Below are 18,420 nucleotides of genomic sequence, written 5' to 3'. Positions count from 1 at the left end.
GTGCTGGCTTAATGAAAGTATGGAAACACTTTTTTCGCCAATGATTGACTGCTTCAATCAGCCAATCAGTGGCAAGAAATGTGGTATTGGAGAGGAGAAGGTGGGCAACTGCAGTCCTAGGTTAGGTGCTTTCATGTTTTGTTTTTTTTCATTTTTTTATTTTGAAGAATGCATATTAAAGTATTCATAGGGTACTATGCATTCTTCTTTAATATTATTTATACTACTAATGTAGTATAACTTGGTTAATTTGTTTATAGCATTTTGCAAATATATATTTTTTAAACTTTGTATTCTGCAACTTTACTTGACCCCCACCGTTCTTCTCTCATTGTTCCTCCATGTCACGTAGCTTGTCCCTTTACTTTATGTGAAAGAGGAAATTATGCTGGACCGCATTCTCCAACTGTGACTAAAATCAGAGGTGTGCCTTCCGCAGGACCGCTACTAATAAAGCCGCAGAACTCATGTTAAGTTGCAGCACCTGTCCTGCATTCTGATGATGTGAGATAACGCTTCATAGCTTAGAAGTGGTAACAATCAATTACTAACCATTTCACAATTGTGTGTCCAGAGGCAATCATTCTTGATTTGTCAGACTGGCGATGCATTTCTGGAATCCCGATCCCAAAGAGTAGAATGGAAAGAAAGGAAATAACGTTCAAGTCGAAAATAAGGATTTTGATTTAAAGGATGTTATGTTTCTAAATACTCAAATTAGCAACATTAAAAAATGGCTAAAATAATATTTAGGTACATTGTTATTTTGGCCATTATTGGTCACCTTGCACCCAAATTGTGTATGAATTCTTGTCAATATTTTCTAGTAATTATTAACCGACAATTAAAGGTTTCTATGCTGCTAATTTGTACGTTCCATTATTTGGGGGCTTCTGTTTATTTCATGTCAGGGCAATGATGAATTTTCCTATTCAGGTTTATTTCATGTTTGTTTTTCCTTTTTTATTTGCATACTCTGTTTAAAAATCTGTAATTGCTCCGTCAATAGCACTAACATCTGGAAATGTTCCCATAATTAATCATTATAAAAGCCGCAGACTGACTGCAATTTCAGAAACATCCATTGAGCTTCCCCTGGTGTCATTGTAATCATGCAGCTTCAAGCTGAAATATGGATGACAAATAGGTTGACAAATTTAAGCATAACTCGTCAAACCGCTAATCTTTGGTCCTCCACTTTAAAAATCTCCCCTGTGGAAGGCAGATGATTAAAAAGAGAACTCTGATCACAATCATATTTGTGTTTCACAGAACTTTCAAGAGATTGTCAGGATTCTTATGAAAATAACAGACTTTTCGATATTTTCTTGAAGTGCGTGTATTAACATCAATTCTTCTTTGAAGATGATTCACATTATTTAACACATATCGGAAATTTCTGTATTTGACATAAAAAAGGTTAAATTTTGATGTGAAAGTGTTCTTTGGATCTCTTCTCCAGAAGGATATTGGCATTTTGGAGAGAGTTCAGAGGAGGGCGACTAAAATGGTTAATGGTGTACAGGATCAAAATTATCGGAAAAAAATAAAGGCCTTGGATTGTTGTCGGATCCACGGGGCGAGCTAAATCAAATACAGACTGAGGTCTAGCTACCTTAAAAAGGTTAAGATGAAATGTTTTTTCTATTGTTATTCTTTTACAAAATTAATATTTTTTACAGAATGGTCTGTGCGTAGGCGTGCGTGGCTGTTTGGCCAAAGATTTGTTGTTACGGAGGAACCGGTAGTTGCACATTTTACTATTGTTAAAGAATAATTTTACCATTCAAGGCCTTTGGTTTGAATCCCTAGTCATACATATAACGCAAATAAAAATATTGGTGGAAAAAACTGAGCGTTTTCTCTGCATTGTCACCTTGGATAGATACCACTGCAATAAACACACTTCTTTTTCTTTCTGTCTTTCATTCTTTCTATCTTTCTCTTTACGTCTTTCTTTCAGTCCTTTCCCTGTCTTTCCTTCCTCCATTGCTTCCTTGTGTTCTTTCGTTCCTTTCTTTCTCTCTCTCTCTCTCTTTCATTCACTCTTTCTTTCTTTCTTTCTTTAATTTTCCCTGTCTTTCCATCCTTCCTTCACTCCTTCCTTGTGTTCTTTATGTCTGTCTTTTTCTTTCTTCTTCTCTGCAAACACAGATAATATTTTAGTTTCTATAGGGAAGTTAATCCAGTACTTACCATGATAATACCCATGGCTCACAGATGGCATTAACAGGGCAAAAGGCCCAGATCTGTTTTTCTTCTTTTGTTTCCCTGATTTTCCTTCCTTCCTTCCTTGTGTTCTTTCTTCCACTCTTTCTTTCGCTCTTTCTTTCACTCTTTTTCTCTCTTTCTTTTATTTTCCTCCTCTTTCCATCCTTCCTTCATTCCTTCCTTGTGTTCTTTCTGTCTGTTTTTTCTTTCTTCTTCTCTGCAAACACGGATAATATTTTAGTTTCCAAGTTAATCCAGTACTTACCATGTTAATACCCATGGCTTACAGATGCCATTAACAGGGCAAAAGGCCCAGATCTGATCTTGTAGCCGCACAGAATATACTCTGATTGCATTAAATATCCATATTTCAATATTCCTGTTCAGTATTTTCGTTGGCTACACGAGGTCCTAAAATAGCCGAGATGTAATTAAGTTAGTCCTTAAATGCGTGTGTGTAGAGAGGAAATGTAATTGACCATCGTAACAAGCGCATAAAACTGTCAGCTGTAATAACCAGTGGGTAGACAGATAGACCTAGGTGGTTTGCAGAGTTTTTGGCAGTCCATTTCTAAGGTGAAGGATTTTGGAACGTGAGAAAGCTCTGAGCAATCTAACACATTAGACAAGTTATATCCAGTGACCCATTGAAGGAGATCTCGGAGTACTTTAGGATAAAACCTTCTTAAGGAAGAGCCTTAAGGGCAAATTCTCTTATTCGCTGCTCACAAGTAACTTCAACTGACTGAAAATAGCATCTCTTTTCAAATCAGAGTATTTCAATGGAAAACGCTAGTGCGCTGGGATCTTTTAAAAAATAAAATTAAAATTGAATCAGTATTAGGATCAGAGAAGGTGACAATGGAGAAAGAGATGTTGATGGGGCTGGGATGCCCTGTCAGAGTGTGACGTTCCCTCAAAAGGCCTACCATGTCACATAGAAGGTGTCATAATAAAATGAGAAATATGGGGATGGTGGCATCGAAATTGGCCCCCAAGAGCCCTTGAGCCACGTCTAAAATATGTGTGTTTTGGGGAAAAGGCATTACTAAACATTATTTTTCGTACATTTTTCATATTAGAACATTACGAGCTATTCTCCACCAACTGAAGCACAATATAATCTTAATTACAGTATTAATTTTAATTTATCCAAATCTTTATTACTGTGTTAACTTATCATTTAAATGCCATAAAGGAATGGTTTCACCACCACATAACGGATTGGATCTGTGAAGTCGAGTGGATATGTTGCAATAGAAAAAAATAGATAAAAAAATAACTTCTTCCTTCCATTGTAGTCTGTGGGAAGGTTTCTGTTGACCTGATAGATTTACTGTACATTCGCCATTCAATAAAGCTCAATGGCTTTGTATTTTTAATTAATCAAATGCATTTTTGTTGTTTTTCCACAGATAATTCTTGTCAGCTCTTCAGTCTCTGAACAATGTCTCTTCACAAGTAGCGACGAAGGGGCCACTTTTCAAAAGCACCTCATTAATTTCTCTGTGGAGACCCTTATTTTTCACCCTAAAGAAGAGGACAAGCTCCTTGCCTACTGTAAAGATACAAAGGTATTGCTTGTCGTTTTTGTTATTCGTCTTTTGTTTTGGAAGAAAGCATGCGTTTCAGGCTAGATTTTCACAGCTCTGGTAAGGCCTCCTTTTTACAAACATCGGATAAGAGTTTTACTAATAAACAGAGTTATTAAAATACCATATCAGTTTGGTTTACCTCAATGAGTAAGTTAATACTTTTTTTTTACAAGCTAGGCCACATTGTCAAGGTTTTTCATGTATATTTACCTGGTATTACGACATGTGTTTGTTAGATGCTTTTACAAATGAATTATTACAGAAATTAAATGGGGGCTTCACATATTGACTACTTGGAAGTGAAAATGACACGCTGCCCATCGCGTCTATATGACCTCAACGTAGGGCCGGTAATAGCAAAGGTGACAGCAGAATTAAAGAATTGGGATTAATTTAACCTGCCATACTCGAGGAGAGTGGCTCTAATCATCCTCAGTTGAGGAGAAGGTTGGGTCCAAGAGTCTTTTGTAGATGGTTGGGATGCGATCCAGATGTACTACAACCAGAGTTGGCAATTTTGGCAGATGCACATTTAACGAAAGGTCGGACACTAATTCTGATCATCCTGACAGCAACTAGGAAGACAGTCCTGCCCCAGTGGATACATATTACGCTTTTTTAGATCTAAATTATATCTTCAGATTGGTTGGGAAATGTATGTATATGTATAACACATAAAGTTATGAGTTTTTGAAACCCTGACGGGTAAACATTTCCACACGATCAGTGTGAAAAACACTCTGTAATCTCTGTTTGGACGGGAACGTTGCTACCATGACTTATTACAATGGCGTAATGCAATTTATGTTCTATTAATGCTAAAATAAGAAGAAACTTTAAAGAAACAAACTACATAGTGTTTTTTTTTAATAAAATCTTCTATGTACTAAAAAAGAACCCATTATTTTAGTTTTTATCTGTTTTGTATGTAAGCCCCAAGAAACCTGTAACTCACATTTTATATATACATTAAAAACTGGCCCACCTATTCTGTAATCACCTTATCTTTAACAGATGTTGTATAATATTTTTTGGCTATGTATTTGGAAAAGGTATTAGCTCGAAATGTAAAGATCTCAATGTCTAACTGTTTAACGTTATCACAGGATTTTATGAAAATTCTGTGTGGGAAGGCAACTTCTGCAACTTTTTTTAGCCAGGGATAGTTGTACGTTGCTAAATCTGTAATTACGGTATCTGTTATTGTGTCTTCATAATGTAAAATAAAGTCAGTGTTATAGAAATAAAATAATTCGAATGATATATGTGAATGTAATATAACCTTTCTTTGTGGTTAAAATTCAATTACTAAAAGCTGTACATAAAATTAAATTTAATAATCATTAGAAAATCATCTTTTTTACAATTTCAGTAATATTTTTCCCTTAGCTCTACATTTCATTAAACCTTGGGAAGACATGGGATCTCCTTCAAGAACACGTGACTAAAGATCATGTATTCTGGTAAGTTGCATATAAGGCTTAAAAGAATGTGTTTTAAATAAAATTTGAAATGATTTTGATAACAGTCAAAACCACTTGGAAATTTTTTTTTTAACATACCCTACTGGATTAAAACAAAGGGTTTAAATGAATTCAAACAGTATCTGACCCATGAGGCTAGGGTATGGGAAATGGGGATTTTTCTACTGGCTTTGATATTTTTTTTATATATATATTTATTTACTGTGTAAACAATGGCAAATAAAACAAGTTTGCGTAGCTCATGTGGAACAAGTGAAAAAAAATACTTTACATTAAAAAAAGCAATCAATGACTCTGCTCCAATAGGTGTGTTGATAATTTATTATTCCTGATTACACACCAGGAATAGCACGGATTATAAACACAGCCTTCTTCTCAAACCTGTGATTGCATTTGATATTCCTACAGATATACCGTTAACTGCTAGAGTTTTTCCCCATTTAATATGTGAAAGCCATGTTTGTACAGTAATACTGTGACAATAGAAGCCATTACGAGCGACGAAGTTGGGAATTTGATGAGAAATAATTGTGGTCACCTACACGACCTTGATATAACACTGTTTGCCTTTTACAAAAAAGGAGATTGCTTTTATAGGTATAGCTATTGTTTCCCTTCTTTACAAGTGACAAGTACATGTATAGTACATCTTACTACAAATCAAACAATGTAGTGATTGTCATGCGAGTGAATCTTCAAGGCGTTCAAAGAATGCTGCTTAAAAGACGCTAACCTGCAAGCCTGCATATGTTCTCATGAAGGCCAAAGTAAACCCCCTCTGTATAAAATGTATTTATGCGTTCTTTAGTGCTCTGTGGCATATGATACATTTCAGGCTGGGCTTTAATATCTGCACAATTCATTTAATTTACAATATCGTTAATCATGTTATAATGCCTCTTAAAAACTTCCATGATTCTACTGCATGATTGTGAGAATTAGTCTTCTCCCAATTAGTAGGTAACAGCTGGAAAAAGATGAAAAAATTCTATGCGACGCACGCTGTAATCAGTTATGGGCCTTAAGACCGAACGTTTGATTTGTTAAATTATTACCCTCATAAAAATGAACCGCTTACGTGTGTGTGTATTGTATGAATTTATGTAATTGTAGTTCATATAGAATATTAGCATAGCTACAGTATAAATACAGTTTTGACTCCATTAACTCCCAGAGGTGCCGCGATTTTATGGTGAATGGGAACATTCTTGGTGTTCTGAGTAAGCTCTTTCACCTGTTCTGTATCAGCGACTCCTTTATTATGCTTATGAGAAAACTGAAAAACTAAAGAGCACAGCGTTAAAACAATGCCTAAAATCTAACACAAGAAACTATTTCGTTAACCTTTCTTTCTGTCCTGGGCACTCCTTGTATCAAGAAACAAAAACTGTCTGCGCTTCTTACCCTAATAAAGTTGGCAACAAATATATAAACATAATATAAATGAGAGGTTTTGGTTATATGAATTGGCCAAAGCATAATTAAGCTCACCCGCCACGTCAAGGCACACTCTCAATAGGGTGAGAACCTACTCTCACCTCCTACATAGTGGGCACACAAAGCAGTTTATACGGCTACCAAAACCTTATTAATGTGTTGGGGGAGGTGCAATTAAACCTGCAACCAGACTGATGAGGAGCCAACAAACTGCCCACTATGTAGGAGGTGAGAGTCGGTTCTCACCCTATTGAGAGTGTGCCTTGACGTGGCGGGTGAGCTTAATTATGCTTTGGTCAATTTATATAACCAAAACCTCTCATTTATATTATGTTTATATATTTGTTGCCAACTTTATTAGGGTGAGAAGCGCAGACAGTTTTTGTTTTTTGTATACATTGTACAGCCAATACACTGTTTTTGCAGCATGCTTACACCTGTTTGGTAGGCCTCATATTACACATTTGTATTATTTGAGCCTGAGACTAGCTTAGCGCACCGACATTTCTTCTTTTCACTCCTTGTATCAAACTGAGGAACTCAATGAAAACTCCTGGGGACAGGTGATGATCGGGAAGTTTGGGAGATGCTTTTCTAGACCATTTAAAGTCATTCAATGGCTGTTTGAGTGTTGATGAACCGCATCCTCCAACCTATATCTAGAAGATAATTGCCAGAGTCTATAGATAGACGTGCCTTGGAAATGGGCCCCAAGTAAGGCTTTAATATAACTGCTTATTTTATGATATCTTTATTTGACCCAATGGAGGGTCATATTATACATTGGCAAATGTTCTGTTTTATTTATATCGGTCAGCTTGTAATAGTGTGCAGTAAAACTGTTTTAATCCGCTATCCTTTAACACCATGATGTAGAGGATCTATTGATCTTAACCAGAACCCAAAATGATGATGATGAGGAATGGGTAGATACAGCTCAGTGAATTTACCTTTGGTCAGAGGGCATAAATACTTTGTAAGTTAAGGGAATTGAAAGAAGACTCTGGAATTTTGAAGAACAGACTTTAACATACTTGTTGACCTAAAACTAATGATCAACAAATAACATTAATTGCCAGAGAACTAACGGATCAAAACCGAAAAATGTGTCTGAATCATTTTTGGCCCATTTTCACGTCAATAATTTTAGATGCACCTGTGGCAAAGTATGGTACTACAGAGAAAGCCCCTAAAGAAATCCTGGAAAGAGACAGATTGTATAAAGACTACTTTGTAACCCCTAGTGGCTATATGTGGTATTGCATGTTAAATATGCAAAAAAGCTTTGGTAGCGACCCCAAATTCCAAATGGGGGGATTTCCCACTGCCACACCTGGCCAGTGCTCCTCTTGTATTAATTGACAGCTCTCTCATTCTTGAACCTCCCAGCTATCCATAAAACGAGCACTGAACTTGATAGGGTCCAAGATCCAAACGATTCCACTGACCTCAACTGCTCAGTTCATGAAAGTTACAGCCAAATTATTATTATTTTTTTTAATAGAAACTAGACTCCTCGAAAGACTCTTTTCTGTTCTACACTTTTATGAGGGCACAATAAGTGTTGGATTGTTATAGGCCTCCCGCATTAATTCCATGCAATGTGTGAAGTATCTGCTGGTGATGTTTACCTTAATGCGATAAGTACCAAAAAAATGTTTAAACAATCTTTTAAACCTCCTTTTAAGTCCTTGTATAAATCCCATTGTCTAACATACCAGAAATACTTGAAAAACTGTGATTATTTCATTCCGAGCTCTCGGCCCGGTAGGAAGTAGAGCCTTTGAAAAAGATCAATTGAACAGAAGTACAGAACTGGCCGTGAAGGGAGAGCAACCACTGCTTTTGTTGACTCAAGAAAATATTTAGAGCAATTACCCTTTTCTGTTCCTGTGATCACATGTAGTACTTTTGAAATTAACTTCCTATATCGATGACTGAGGTTTTTTTTTTTTATCAACGATAACTACACTTTTCAAGTGGAAAAAAAATCTCTTGAATTACATGAAATGGCTCAAATCTACAGGCACTAAAGTGAAAAGACTTTATAGGGAACTGTTTATTTACACAATCTGTATCTGAACCGGGTGTTACTGTCGTCCTCTCTCCTGCTGATTGTTTGCAATATTGTCTGCAAGAGTCAAAAACACATTGTAGAAAAGAACCGATTCAGTGTATAGTTTTGATAGCTGGGGATGGGGATAGCTGGGGACTGGGGATGAAAATCGTCTGTGGCACTTGCGTGTAGCTACCTGCCGGATACACGTAGATATATGCCACATTGTTACACTTCTGCAGCATGGCGCTCTGCAGTAAAGCATTGGATCGATTGCATGAGCAGGGTAAAAAGTATGTTGGAGGTTCTATCCGACCATTCTTTGCCAGCTGGAATCTTGTCTTGCATAGGTTGGCATACCATGCTATGCCAGTTAGTACTTGGTACTTTGTAGCAGATCAATGATTTTGAGTCATCCCCATAGTCTGCTGCCCTTAAGCAGCCTGCCTGTGCCACCTCTGCCCCTTAAGCAGCCTGTCTGTGCCACCTCTGCCCCTTAAGCACCCTGCCTGTGTCATCCCTGCCCCTTAAGTAGTCTGATAACCACTGATAACATTCACTCACTCTTTCATTCACCCTTCCCCACCCCCTTACCACACCTGCAGATTTCACTGGCCCGGAGGCTGGCTGAGCAGCACTGAGCAGCTGTGGCCCCCCCACACTGTGTGAGGAAACATTGTTTTCCTACCCAGGGGAAGCAGGAACCTGGACGGGAAAAGAGTTTCCTCGAACAGTGTGCGACCCCGCATTAGGCGGCCATTTGGTTTCCCCGCACCTCTCTGATGAGTGGCACCCCCCTAATGAGTGGCACCCTTCCTGATGAGTGGCAACCAGGGCAAGCCACCCCCCTTAGGTATGCTACGGATTAAATGCAATTTTATTTTATTTAAAACAAAAGACCGGCAAAAACTGAGGGCTGAAGTCAGGAAATTATAATCTAAAAATGGGGACGCCTTAGTCCTCCAAATTTTTAGGTGAGAAGAAAGAATGAAAACTCTTGGCTAATTTCCCCAAGCCTAGAAAAAAGTTCCTGCCCCAGGAAGAAGTCCAATGTCAGATCTCGATAGCCAAGGGCAAAAACTGAATATCAGGTATGCAGCTCATGCGTATTACATGAAAAGATGCCATGAGACATTAGTGACAGGTCAAAGCTGGGGCTGGTTCCTTTTTATGTCTTGATATTAATACGCATATAACTCTTCTGTCTGTGGTCAGTAATAACTACAGAGAGCACCACGCAGACCCAGTCTAATGAACATACATTTTATCATTATACTTTTCTACAGTGTCATTAATCACACTTTGAAGTTATTTATACAGGTTTTTTTTTCTTTATTGAACAATATTTTGAAGCTGTTTTGCGCTGTCGGTTAATTTTAACCATAGCTCAGATGATCTAAATGCTATTTAAGTTTTTGCAATCTGCCCAATTACAGGTGACATTTTCAGACAAACTGTTTTATTGTTTGTGATTTTTTTTTTCTATTTTAAAGCGACTCATATCGCTTTACAACATTTTCCTTTAAAAAGCACAGCCAATGAATTTGTTATTTTGCTATTAGCATATGCTATGAAAAAAAACGTAACATTTTGTCCCTTTCCATACATTATATATACAGTAATTAGGAACGCCAAGGTACCAGGAAATCAAAAAAAAAAAAATCAAAAGGTAAACAAAAAACAGAAAGTATCATATATATTGTTAAAAAAAAGAACAAAAATCTAGTGGGTCTTATAGTGGTATTCAGAACCCATTGTATGCGAGGGGGAATTGCCTCTGCTGTTCCCATATTTACAAACATTTTTCCGCAATATTTGTATTTTGAGGTGAGGAGGACAAGCTTCTGAGAAGGAAATCAAGTGAAACGGCAGTCCATATCCATATTTTTTGGAAAAGGAAGCTATTTTCAGGAAACACGTTGCATGGGGGTCTATTTTCTCCAAGTTTACCTGAAATCCCCTGAACCTTCTGAGTGAAGCTCACAGATCAGGTGACTAAGTAGGCCTAAAAGCGTAACGTGTGGCCTGCCAAAGGCAGCCATCGGTCGCACTGACGGCATTAGGTGGCCTTAAAGTGTCATGGCCGCCTCGTTATGCCCGGTCCTGATGCAGCATGAGTGCTATATACCCGCTCTTTCATACTCCATTGCTCAGATATGGAATGGCCTATGTTTCAGTATCATGTCAATATCCCTCAGTGAAGTCTTGTCCGCGGGAACAGATCTCTCCCTTTCCGGATCCACTTTTCATGGCAGTGATTTGCGTTGCAGGTTTTGTCAGTGTGTTTTTATTTTTTTTACTATTTTTTTTTGCCAGGATAATTTTTTGTCTTATCCTTTACAAAACCATAATTGCAAGTTTCTGGCAGTGAGCTAATTAAGAATATAACACTTTGAGCATCTTTGTGAATGACCTGTAAGTACTTTACTCTAAGGATTTGTGCGGCATGAACAATAGCTGACGGGAGACTTTAATTAACCCTGCGACAGCAATCATACTATTGAAAGGCCTATATTTTAGCAGTAATAATGTGAAACAGTAGACCAATGGACACTTTTCTTTTGTTCGGAAGGTTAGTTTAGTTCTAACCAAGAAATATTAATAACATTGAAAATATTCTGAATACTGAATGGCAATGCTGTCATGTAATTTCTTGAGTTGCATTTGGTATGATTATTGTATGTTTGGATCCGCGGATTCTGACGTAAACGCCACCACTAGGGTATATTCAGCATGTAGAAATGGAATATGTAGAATTTAAGGGGCAGCTCCTTTATAAAGACTGGTATTACCGGTAATCCAAATACTTTATTTTAAATCAATGTATTATTTTAAATAACTTGATTTAAAATAAAGTATTTGCACACATGCCAGATTTTACAGTTTATGAATGAAAATAAATCATAAAAGTAAATAATAATGATTTGTATTTATGTCAGTTCTCACAGCCAAAAAACTTCTTAAATCTTAACTTGATCCTTGGCATCTGGGGATGATTAATTCATCCGGAGAACGATGTATACATACAAACATGTAGCTGCAACCTAGGCTAGACTAGATATTATGTTACCCATTTACATCAACACTGCCATGGGCTATGGCTAACCTCTCGTAGGTAGCGCATTCTAGTATGGTTTCCCTTGCAAGGATCCTTATTGCATATGCTGCTAATGAACCATAATCTCCCTTTTTTTTACTTATACAATTTAATGTGGTGTAAAAGTGATCCCAAACACAATACATTAGTATTCAGTGTATTTCTTTGACTAGATCTTGTCTAACACATTCTTCATTCTTCTTTGCTACTTTTAAGATCTAGGAACTAAGACAGAGGTCGTGCTGAACGTTAATTAATTTCTGGGGATATCCGAGCACAAAAAGTGGTCCAATCCATTATAAAATTCAGCAAAAGTGCTGGCAATTTTTCAAAAAAAATTTCCAGTTTGGCTTGTTCACGCTATTGGCGTTTTTATCCCATAAGAAAAAAAGAAAAAGAAAACCCTGCCTGTTTTAAAGTAAGGATTGCAAAATTGTTATTGAAAAAGTTTATGTTCCTCCTACATGTCGTCTCTCTGCTATGGTTGGCAGAGTTGGTCGTTGACAGTACAGGGGTTGGCAGCGACAATATACGCTGTCACATCCTCCCTTCTAACATTGGGGATCCAAAAGTGCTTTATAGAGAATGCCATGGTCGACGACCACCTCTGTTAACAGTGAGGATCCAGTGGTGCATTATGGACACTGACGCAACCTGTTCTCTCGACGACCGGCTTTTCCGACCAGGGCAGAAATAAAACCTCGGTCCGCAAGTAATGCTGGCTTTTCTCTTACAAAATCCCTTAAGATAACAATCACGCAAACCATACTTTTTGTAAGGATTTCCTAAAGGATACAAATCACTTTACTGGTAATCTAACAACCTTTCATTCTAAATACATAGAACTGCTTATCTTTTGGAGTTCCGACAATGGGTTTTGATTGTGAAGTCACTTAAAAGTCTTGGATAACTCTGCCTAAGCATCCACACACTGTCTCACACATTTAAATGTGACCTTCAATCCTCTTCCTTACTGGAGGACATACCACTATAATGCCTTTAAGCACACAATGTACTCGTTAAGGATGGTAGAATCACAGATTCATTTCCAATCAACAAATTATACCTTTACTCACTACCTACCGGTATAAGTTAATGAGCTAATTAATTCTTGTCAGGTTGGTATAGAAGAAACAAACCTTGCTGTTTGGAATTAATAGAACTCGGTACAGCATTAAGATAAATACCTGTTCCAGCTTAAAGACTTTGCTTTCAGAATTGACTTTTTAAATAAATGAAGTGTTTCCATTTTCTGACGGAGAATCGATGACTTATTGCAGAACCAAATACACACCGGTGTAAGAGCTAAAAGTTTGGCGATCAGCCTCTCACTTTATAACCTTCTACACTTCCACCTGTGAACATTAAAGTAAGTATATTCATATTCTGAGTGTTCATTCCGCATATGTCACGATGAATCATTTAGAGGGACCACAACTTACTGTCAGCTGCCTAGTGGAATTCATTAGCCCTTTCATCAGAGACATATGCACCCAGGCTTTAGTAAGGTGCAGAATATTTGACAATCTTTAAACATCAGATACCATTAAAGTGAATTGAATCAAATATTTAGCATTGCAGGCTTTGGTAAGTCCCTTGAAGTGCGCGGCTCATTTTAATTCCCTGCTGTCACCTATCCTAGATTAAAAAAAACCACTCGCGAAACCCACCTGTTCAGAGAACTGCTCATTTTCACATTTATTACATGGGGGTAGACACTATTTCTCTATGCAAATAAAAATAGGCATGCAGACAGTGTCTACCCTAAGGGTACGTATCATACCGAGTCTGTTGAACTAAAATGATTATTAACTAGCAGCAGGTCACCCGATCCCAGTGCATGCAGACATCAGTGCATTATGATATCGCTGCATTAATATGCGTGTTTGGAACCGGACCTGTAAGTTATTATTGTGCTTTAAATTTTCAAATGAAGAATATCGCAAATGAACATGTATCCCGGATGCCGCTTGCCACAAACGCTGTTGCTAGTGCTTGGTTTGCCTCATAGAAGATCTGGTGCTAGGAATTCTTCAAACCCGTACGACCCAAACACTTTATGGAGGGCTTTTGACGCTTGGTAAAAAACAGGCTTTATTCTGCAAACACAGACCATCAAGCCGTCCAACGTTCAGCTTATTACCAAATAGAATTCTAAGGACCTTCAGCCTGTGTTTATGAGTTTGTGGGGAGGAATCTGAGAAGGGTAGCTAGCCACTGGCCAGGGTAATAGGGTGCGGCCAAAGGAACGTCACACCACTCTATACACATGGAAATCAAGTACTGGGAATCGGCAGATTCCAAGGTATGGATATAATTACTACCATGGAAACTTATAGAGTTATTATTAGAATGTATAGAACTCAACCTAAGATAATCTAGCCCTGAAGTATGAATTTCAAGTACGGAGAAATGCTACATTCTGTAGCTATGGATAATATGTTATATTGTAATGTGTGTTCTTGCAATTCCTCTAGGAATCTTCCATCCGTTTCTTGATACAGGAACAGCACACCTGGCATTGCCATATAGCCTAAATAGGGGGCTGAGCCGGTAGGGGGCACCACCATGATGTTATTTCCAATGTTAGCAAGCAAGTGCAGGCAAGAGAGGGCACCAGACACACAGTTCACCATCGGCACTAGAAGACCTGATAGACATGACATCACGTATCTACGTCACTTTTATACATCAGACAGTGAGAAAGCAAAACAATCAGGAAAAGGAGATGCCCAAATAACACTGGTTTAAAAAAAGAAATCCATGTATTTTCATAATGAATTGTGTTTTACACAATGTACTCACTCCAAGGTTTCACAGGCTAAACAATTGCAAAATATTTATTGCCGATTTCATAAGATGACTGGCAGGGACTTCCCAGAAGAGTGGCAACTCTACAGAAACGGTGGCCAAGAATGTCATTATTATATTAAAGCCGAACGGACAGACAATGACTGGTAGCACGGGGTAAAAATACCGGGGCAATAATTAAATGTTAAGTATTCTGAGCCCAAGTACCGTTTGATCTCTCTGCCCTCATCTGCTGGACTCTCCCACGTGTCTGTGAATTTTTAAAATATAATATATTCACATACGGATGTTTATTCTTAATATTACAGACATGGTTATTAAAACAGCATTAAGGCTGAATCATAATATATTGTTCCTGTAACGTAATATTGCTTTTTTGTGTGCATCTAATGGTTGCTTTTGGGCAGGAGATAAATAAGTATTTTAATTTTTTTTTTACCTTTTTTTATTTTCTTGAATTTTATGACTGAAAGAATGGCTTATTACGCTGGCAATCTAATGTTTTATTCATTATGCAGCATTAATTACACACATTACTTTGCGTTATACTAAGCCCAGTACGTCTTTCTTTTTATTCCTGACTTGATAAATTGGCTTAACATACAGGAAACTGAAGATCGCGGAATACATTTCACTAGGCCGGGTATTAACGTAATTACTTTCTGCTGGGCCCTATTATTGTGGCGAACGACGATCTTTGACTAGAAAAAGGGAGAGTGCTGAGAATTTTCAGGTTTTAAAAATTAAAGAAAGGGATTTTGGAAAACATTCACTTTTATTGTAAGAACAAATTAAAAAAATCTTTTAACCACTAAGTGAACAACAATCCTTCAATAACGGGGAAAAAACGCTATTAAATAGAGACGAGATAATAATACTTTTTTATTTTTATTGAACACACACACATTTAATAAATGTACTCTACCATTTTCTGTTGCTACTGTAATAGAATTAATTAGTAACACCGGACATGCTTCAAGGAATAAAGTGTTTGCTGATAGACCTCTCATGATGAACTAACTTGGGTCTCGTGTCACTGTAATACACGTGATGGAGTGGGAACCCTCTAGTGTATTTTATCACTAAGGGACAATAATACGTAGTCCTTCACCTACCTCAAGTATACTTTCCTAGTTTTTAGGTTTTTATAAACCATATATTCTATTTACAGTTCTATGCACCAAATAAAATAATATAATATTGGTCAAAATAAGTAATACATTACAATCTCATGTATTAAAATCCCATTTCTATAACAGTGGAACATCTTTAGGTTATGTTCTTGGAATCTCGTATTATCTCCATTATGTTATCTCTCCCCTATTGTTAACTTCCTTATTGTTGTCGATCGGTTTAGGTTCTTTTTTAATTCTTTTTTAAGGGTTGGTGTCAAGATGTCACCTCCTGCTTCAGATGCTCTAAAGGGGTTTATTTTGCCTTCATGCTGAAAGCTTTGACAGTGATAGTCATTGAATTAATGTTACTTACTTTTAAGCGAAAGAGTCTTTGAAGTTGTAAGTTTAAGTCCCTTTACATATTTTTTATGTTGGTCCAATAAAAAGGTACCAACATAAAAAATATGTAAAGGGACTTAAACTTACAGGACCTCTGAGGCTTCTTCTTCAGATAGAATTTTGAGGGGATACAGTAGGCATCTTTTGTCACAGTGAGACATATATACATACTAATGTATAGCTCACTGCTTTAACAACAGGTTTTTTATCTTATTTCTTTATTATTAACTTAGCTAAGTATGGTGCCTAGTTGATTACTATAGGTAGCAGACTGTGTATAATGACGCATTGCTTAGTTACTGTTACTTTAAATCACATAATCAGGGTATAAAGTCCAACCATAAGAAGTCTCTTGACTGAATGAAGAATGAATGAAGAATGAGGTCGAAGAGGTCAGGCTTAATACTCATTATGCTGAATATTGATACCCATGTGGAAGTGTCACGTCAACGGATCTAAAGCTGATGATTCAGTAGAGTGTGTCTGTCACCTAAGTTTGGGGCAGTTGGGACTCCAAGAGAGTATTGATGGACCCTGGAAAACGAATCTAATCTCTCACCGGATTCTGAGTGTGGTCTTAGCACAGTTCATGCACTCACTAGGAGTATGCGTTTTCATCGAAGCCCCTCGAGAGGTTTTAAGGAGTATGTCTGATGTCTTCAGTGCACTCGCATCAAAACTCAACTGTGCTTGCAAAGTCTCCAAAACTGCCATATGCCAGAGAAAGCAGATGTGTTTGTAAGAACTCTGATCGTATCTCTCCTTATGCTCTTACATAGATCAATTTTTAATTTAATCCGAGAGCAGCTAAGGTCACTGGACTGTTTTCAGATTAATCTATTAATAATGAACTAAATGTTGAAAGTCAGCGGATATCCATCTAGAAGAGAGGGACACAGATTATTGTTGATATTTTAAGTTGATATTTTAAGAATAAAATGGATAAATGTGAATTTTCAAGGAAAAGGTTGGTTGTTGCAGGTAAGATGCAGTCGATGGAGGATAATAATGACCAAAGGAAAACAGATGTGATATTATACATTTATTATGATTCTTGCCCTAAAAAGTGTTACACAGAAAACCCTGGCTGCTTTGTTTTTGTGCGTTCTAAGACTCCACACATTATTTTGTTTGTCAGTATTTGCTCAAGAAAAATTCATTTTGACAACCTTTACAATTAATTTTAATCAGTGCGCACCAGCATTCATTTGGAGCTATCAGTGCAAACATCTTGATTTAACCCCTTAAATAATGCATTTTGAGCCTGTACATGTACGGGCTTTGTCATTAAGGGGTTAAGAGTTTTAGACTATTTTCTTGTGGTTCCGTGGTTTCAGTTTGAGATAGTTGGGGAAAAAAGTACTAATTTTTGATTGACATTAATGAAAACATTAAACCATATTCACTAATTATAATGGTGACTTATTGTATGCTTATACTATAGGTCTGTTGCTGGAGTTGACACAGATCCTGACCTGGTTCACATGGAGGTTCAAGATCCTGATGGAGGTAAAATGTGACACGGTTCTCCTTATTATGCTGTTCTAAAAGTCTACATGAGATAAAATCATACAAACATAGAATTTGATGGCAGATAAAAACAATTTGGCCGATCTAGTCTGCACATTGTTCCTGATGAACAGCTCAGACCTTCATCAGTCCTGTCTTAGATTCAGGGTGTCTTCATGCCTATTCCATGCATGTTTAAATGTCTTCACTGTATTAGCCTCTACCACTTCTGATGGGAGTCTATTTCATTTATCTACCACCCTCTCAGTAAAGCAAAACATCCTTACATTACATCTAAACACCTGACCCTGTATTGTGATTATTACCTCTTGTTCTAACATTCTTCCTCCTGTATTTGTAAACCCTTTATGCATTTAAATGTTTCAATCACATCTCCTCTTCTTTCCCCCAAGCTATAAATGAAATCCATTACATCACATCCATTACATCACCTCCAAACATTCTAAGAAAAAAAAATAATCAAACTTTCAAATTACATTTCTGCCAATATTTTGGTTGCATTTGAAAATGCCAAATATATTCCTGATAAAAAAAAAAAAAAGGTAAATTGACTCATAGATGAGCTCTGGGTTCTATCGATTTTATAGGATTTTGTGTAACTTTGACACCGCTTGTTTACTTTTTTTACTCTCTTATAACCTGTTATTTTCATCCATGATATTTCTTCTCAATATTTTGATGGCAA

At 37.1% G+C, this 18,420-nt stretch overlaps 1 protein-coding gene across 2 annotated transcripts in view; it reads left to right on the top strand.

Moving 5' to 3' along the window:
* The window catches only part of SORCS2 (sortilin related VPS10 domain containing receptor 2), a 340,312-nt gene that overhangs the window by 270,240 nt on the left and 51,652 nt on the right, over nt 1-18,420 (top strand). For both annotated transcript variants that reach the window (XM_053458253.1, XM_053458252.1), the window contains exons 4-6: nt 3,627-3,785; nt 5,196-5,269; nt 17,650-17,714. In XM_053458253.1, coding sequence (XP_053314228.1) covers nt 3,627-3,785; nt 5,196-5,269; nt 17,650-17,714 — 298 coding nt within the window. The remainder of the gene's footprint in view (nt 1-3,626; nt 3,786-5,195; nt 5,270-17,649; nt 17,715-18,420) is intronic.

Source organism: Spea bombifrons, chromosome 1 (assembly GCF_027358695.1).
Source record: "Spea bombifrons isolate aSpeBom1 chromosome 1, aSpeBom1.2.pri, whole genome shotgun sequence".
Classification (NCBI taxonomy): domain Eukaryota; kingdom Metazoa; phylum Chordata; class Amphibia; order Anura; family Pelobatidae; genus Spea; species Spea bombifrons.
This window is presented reverse-complemented; position numbering and strand designations above follow the sequence as displayed.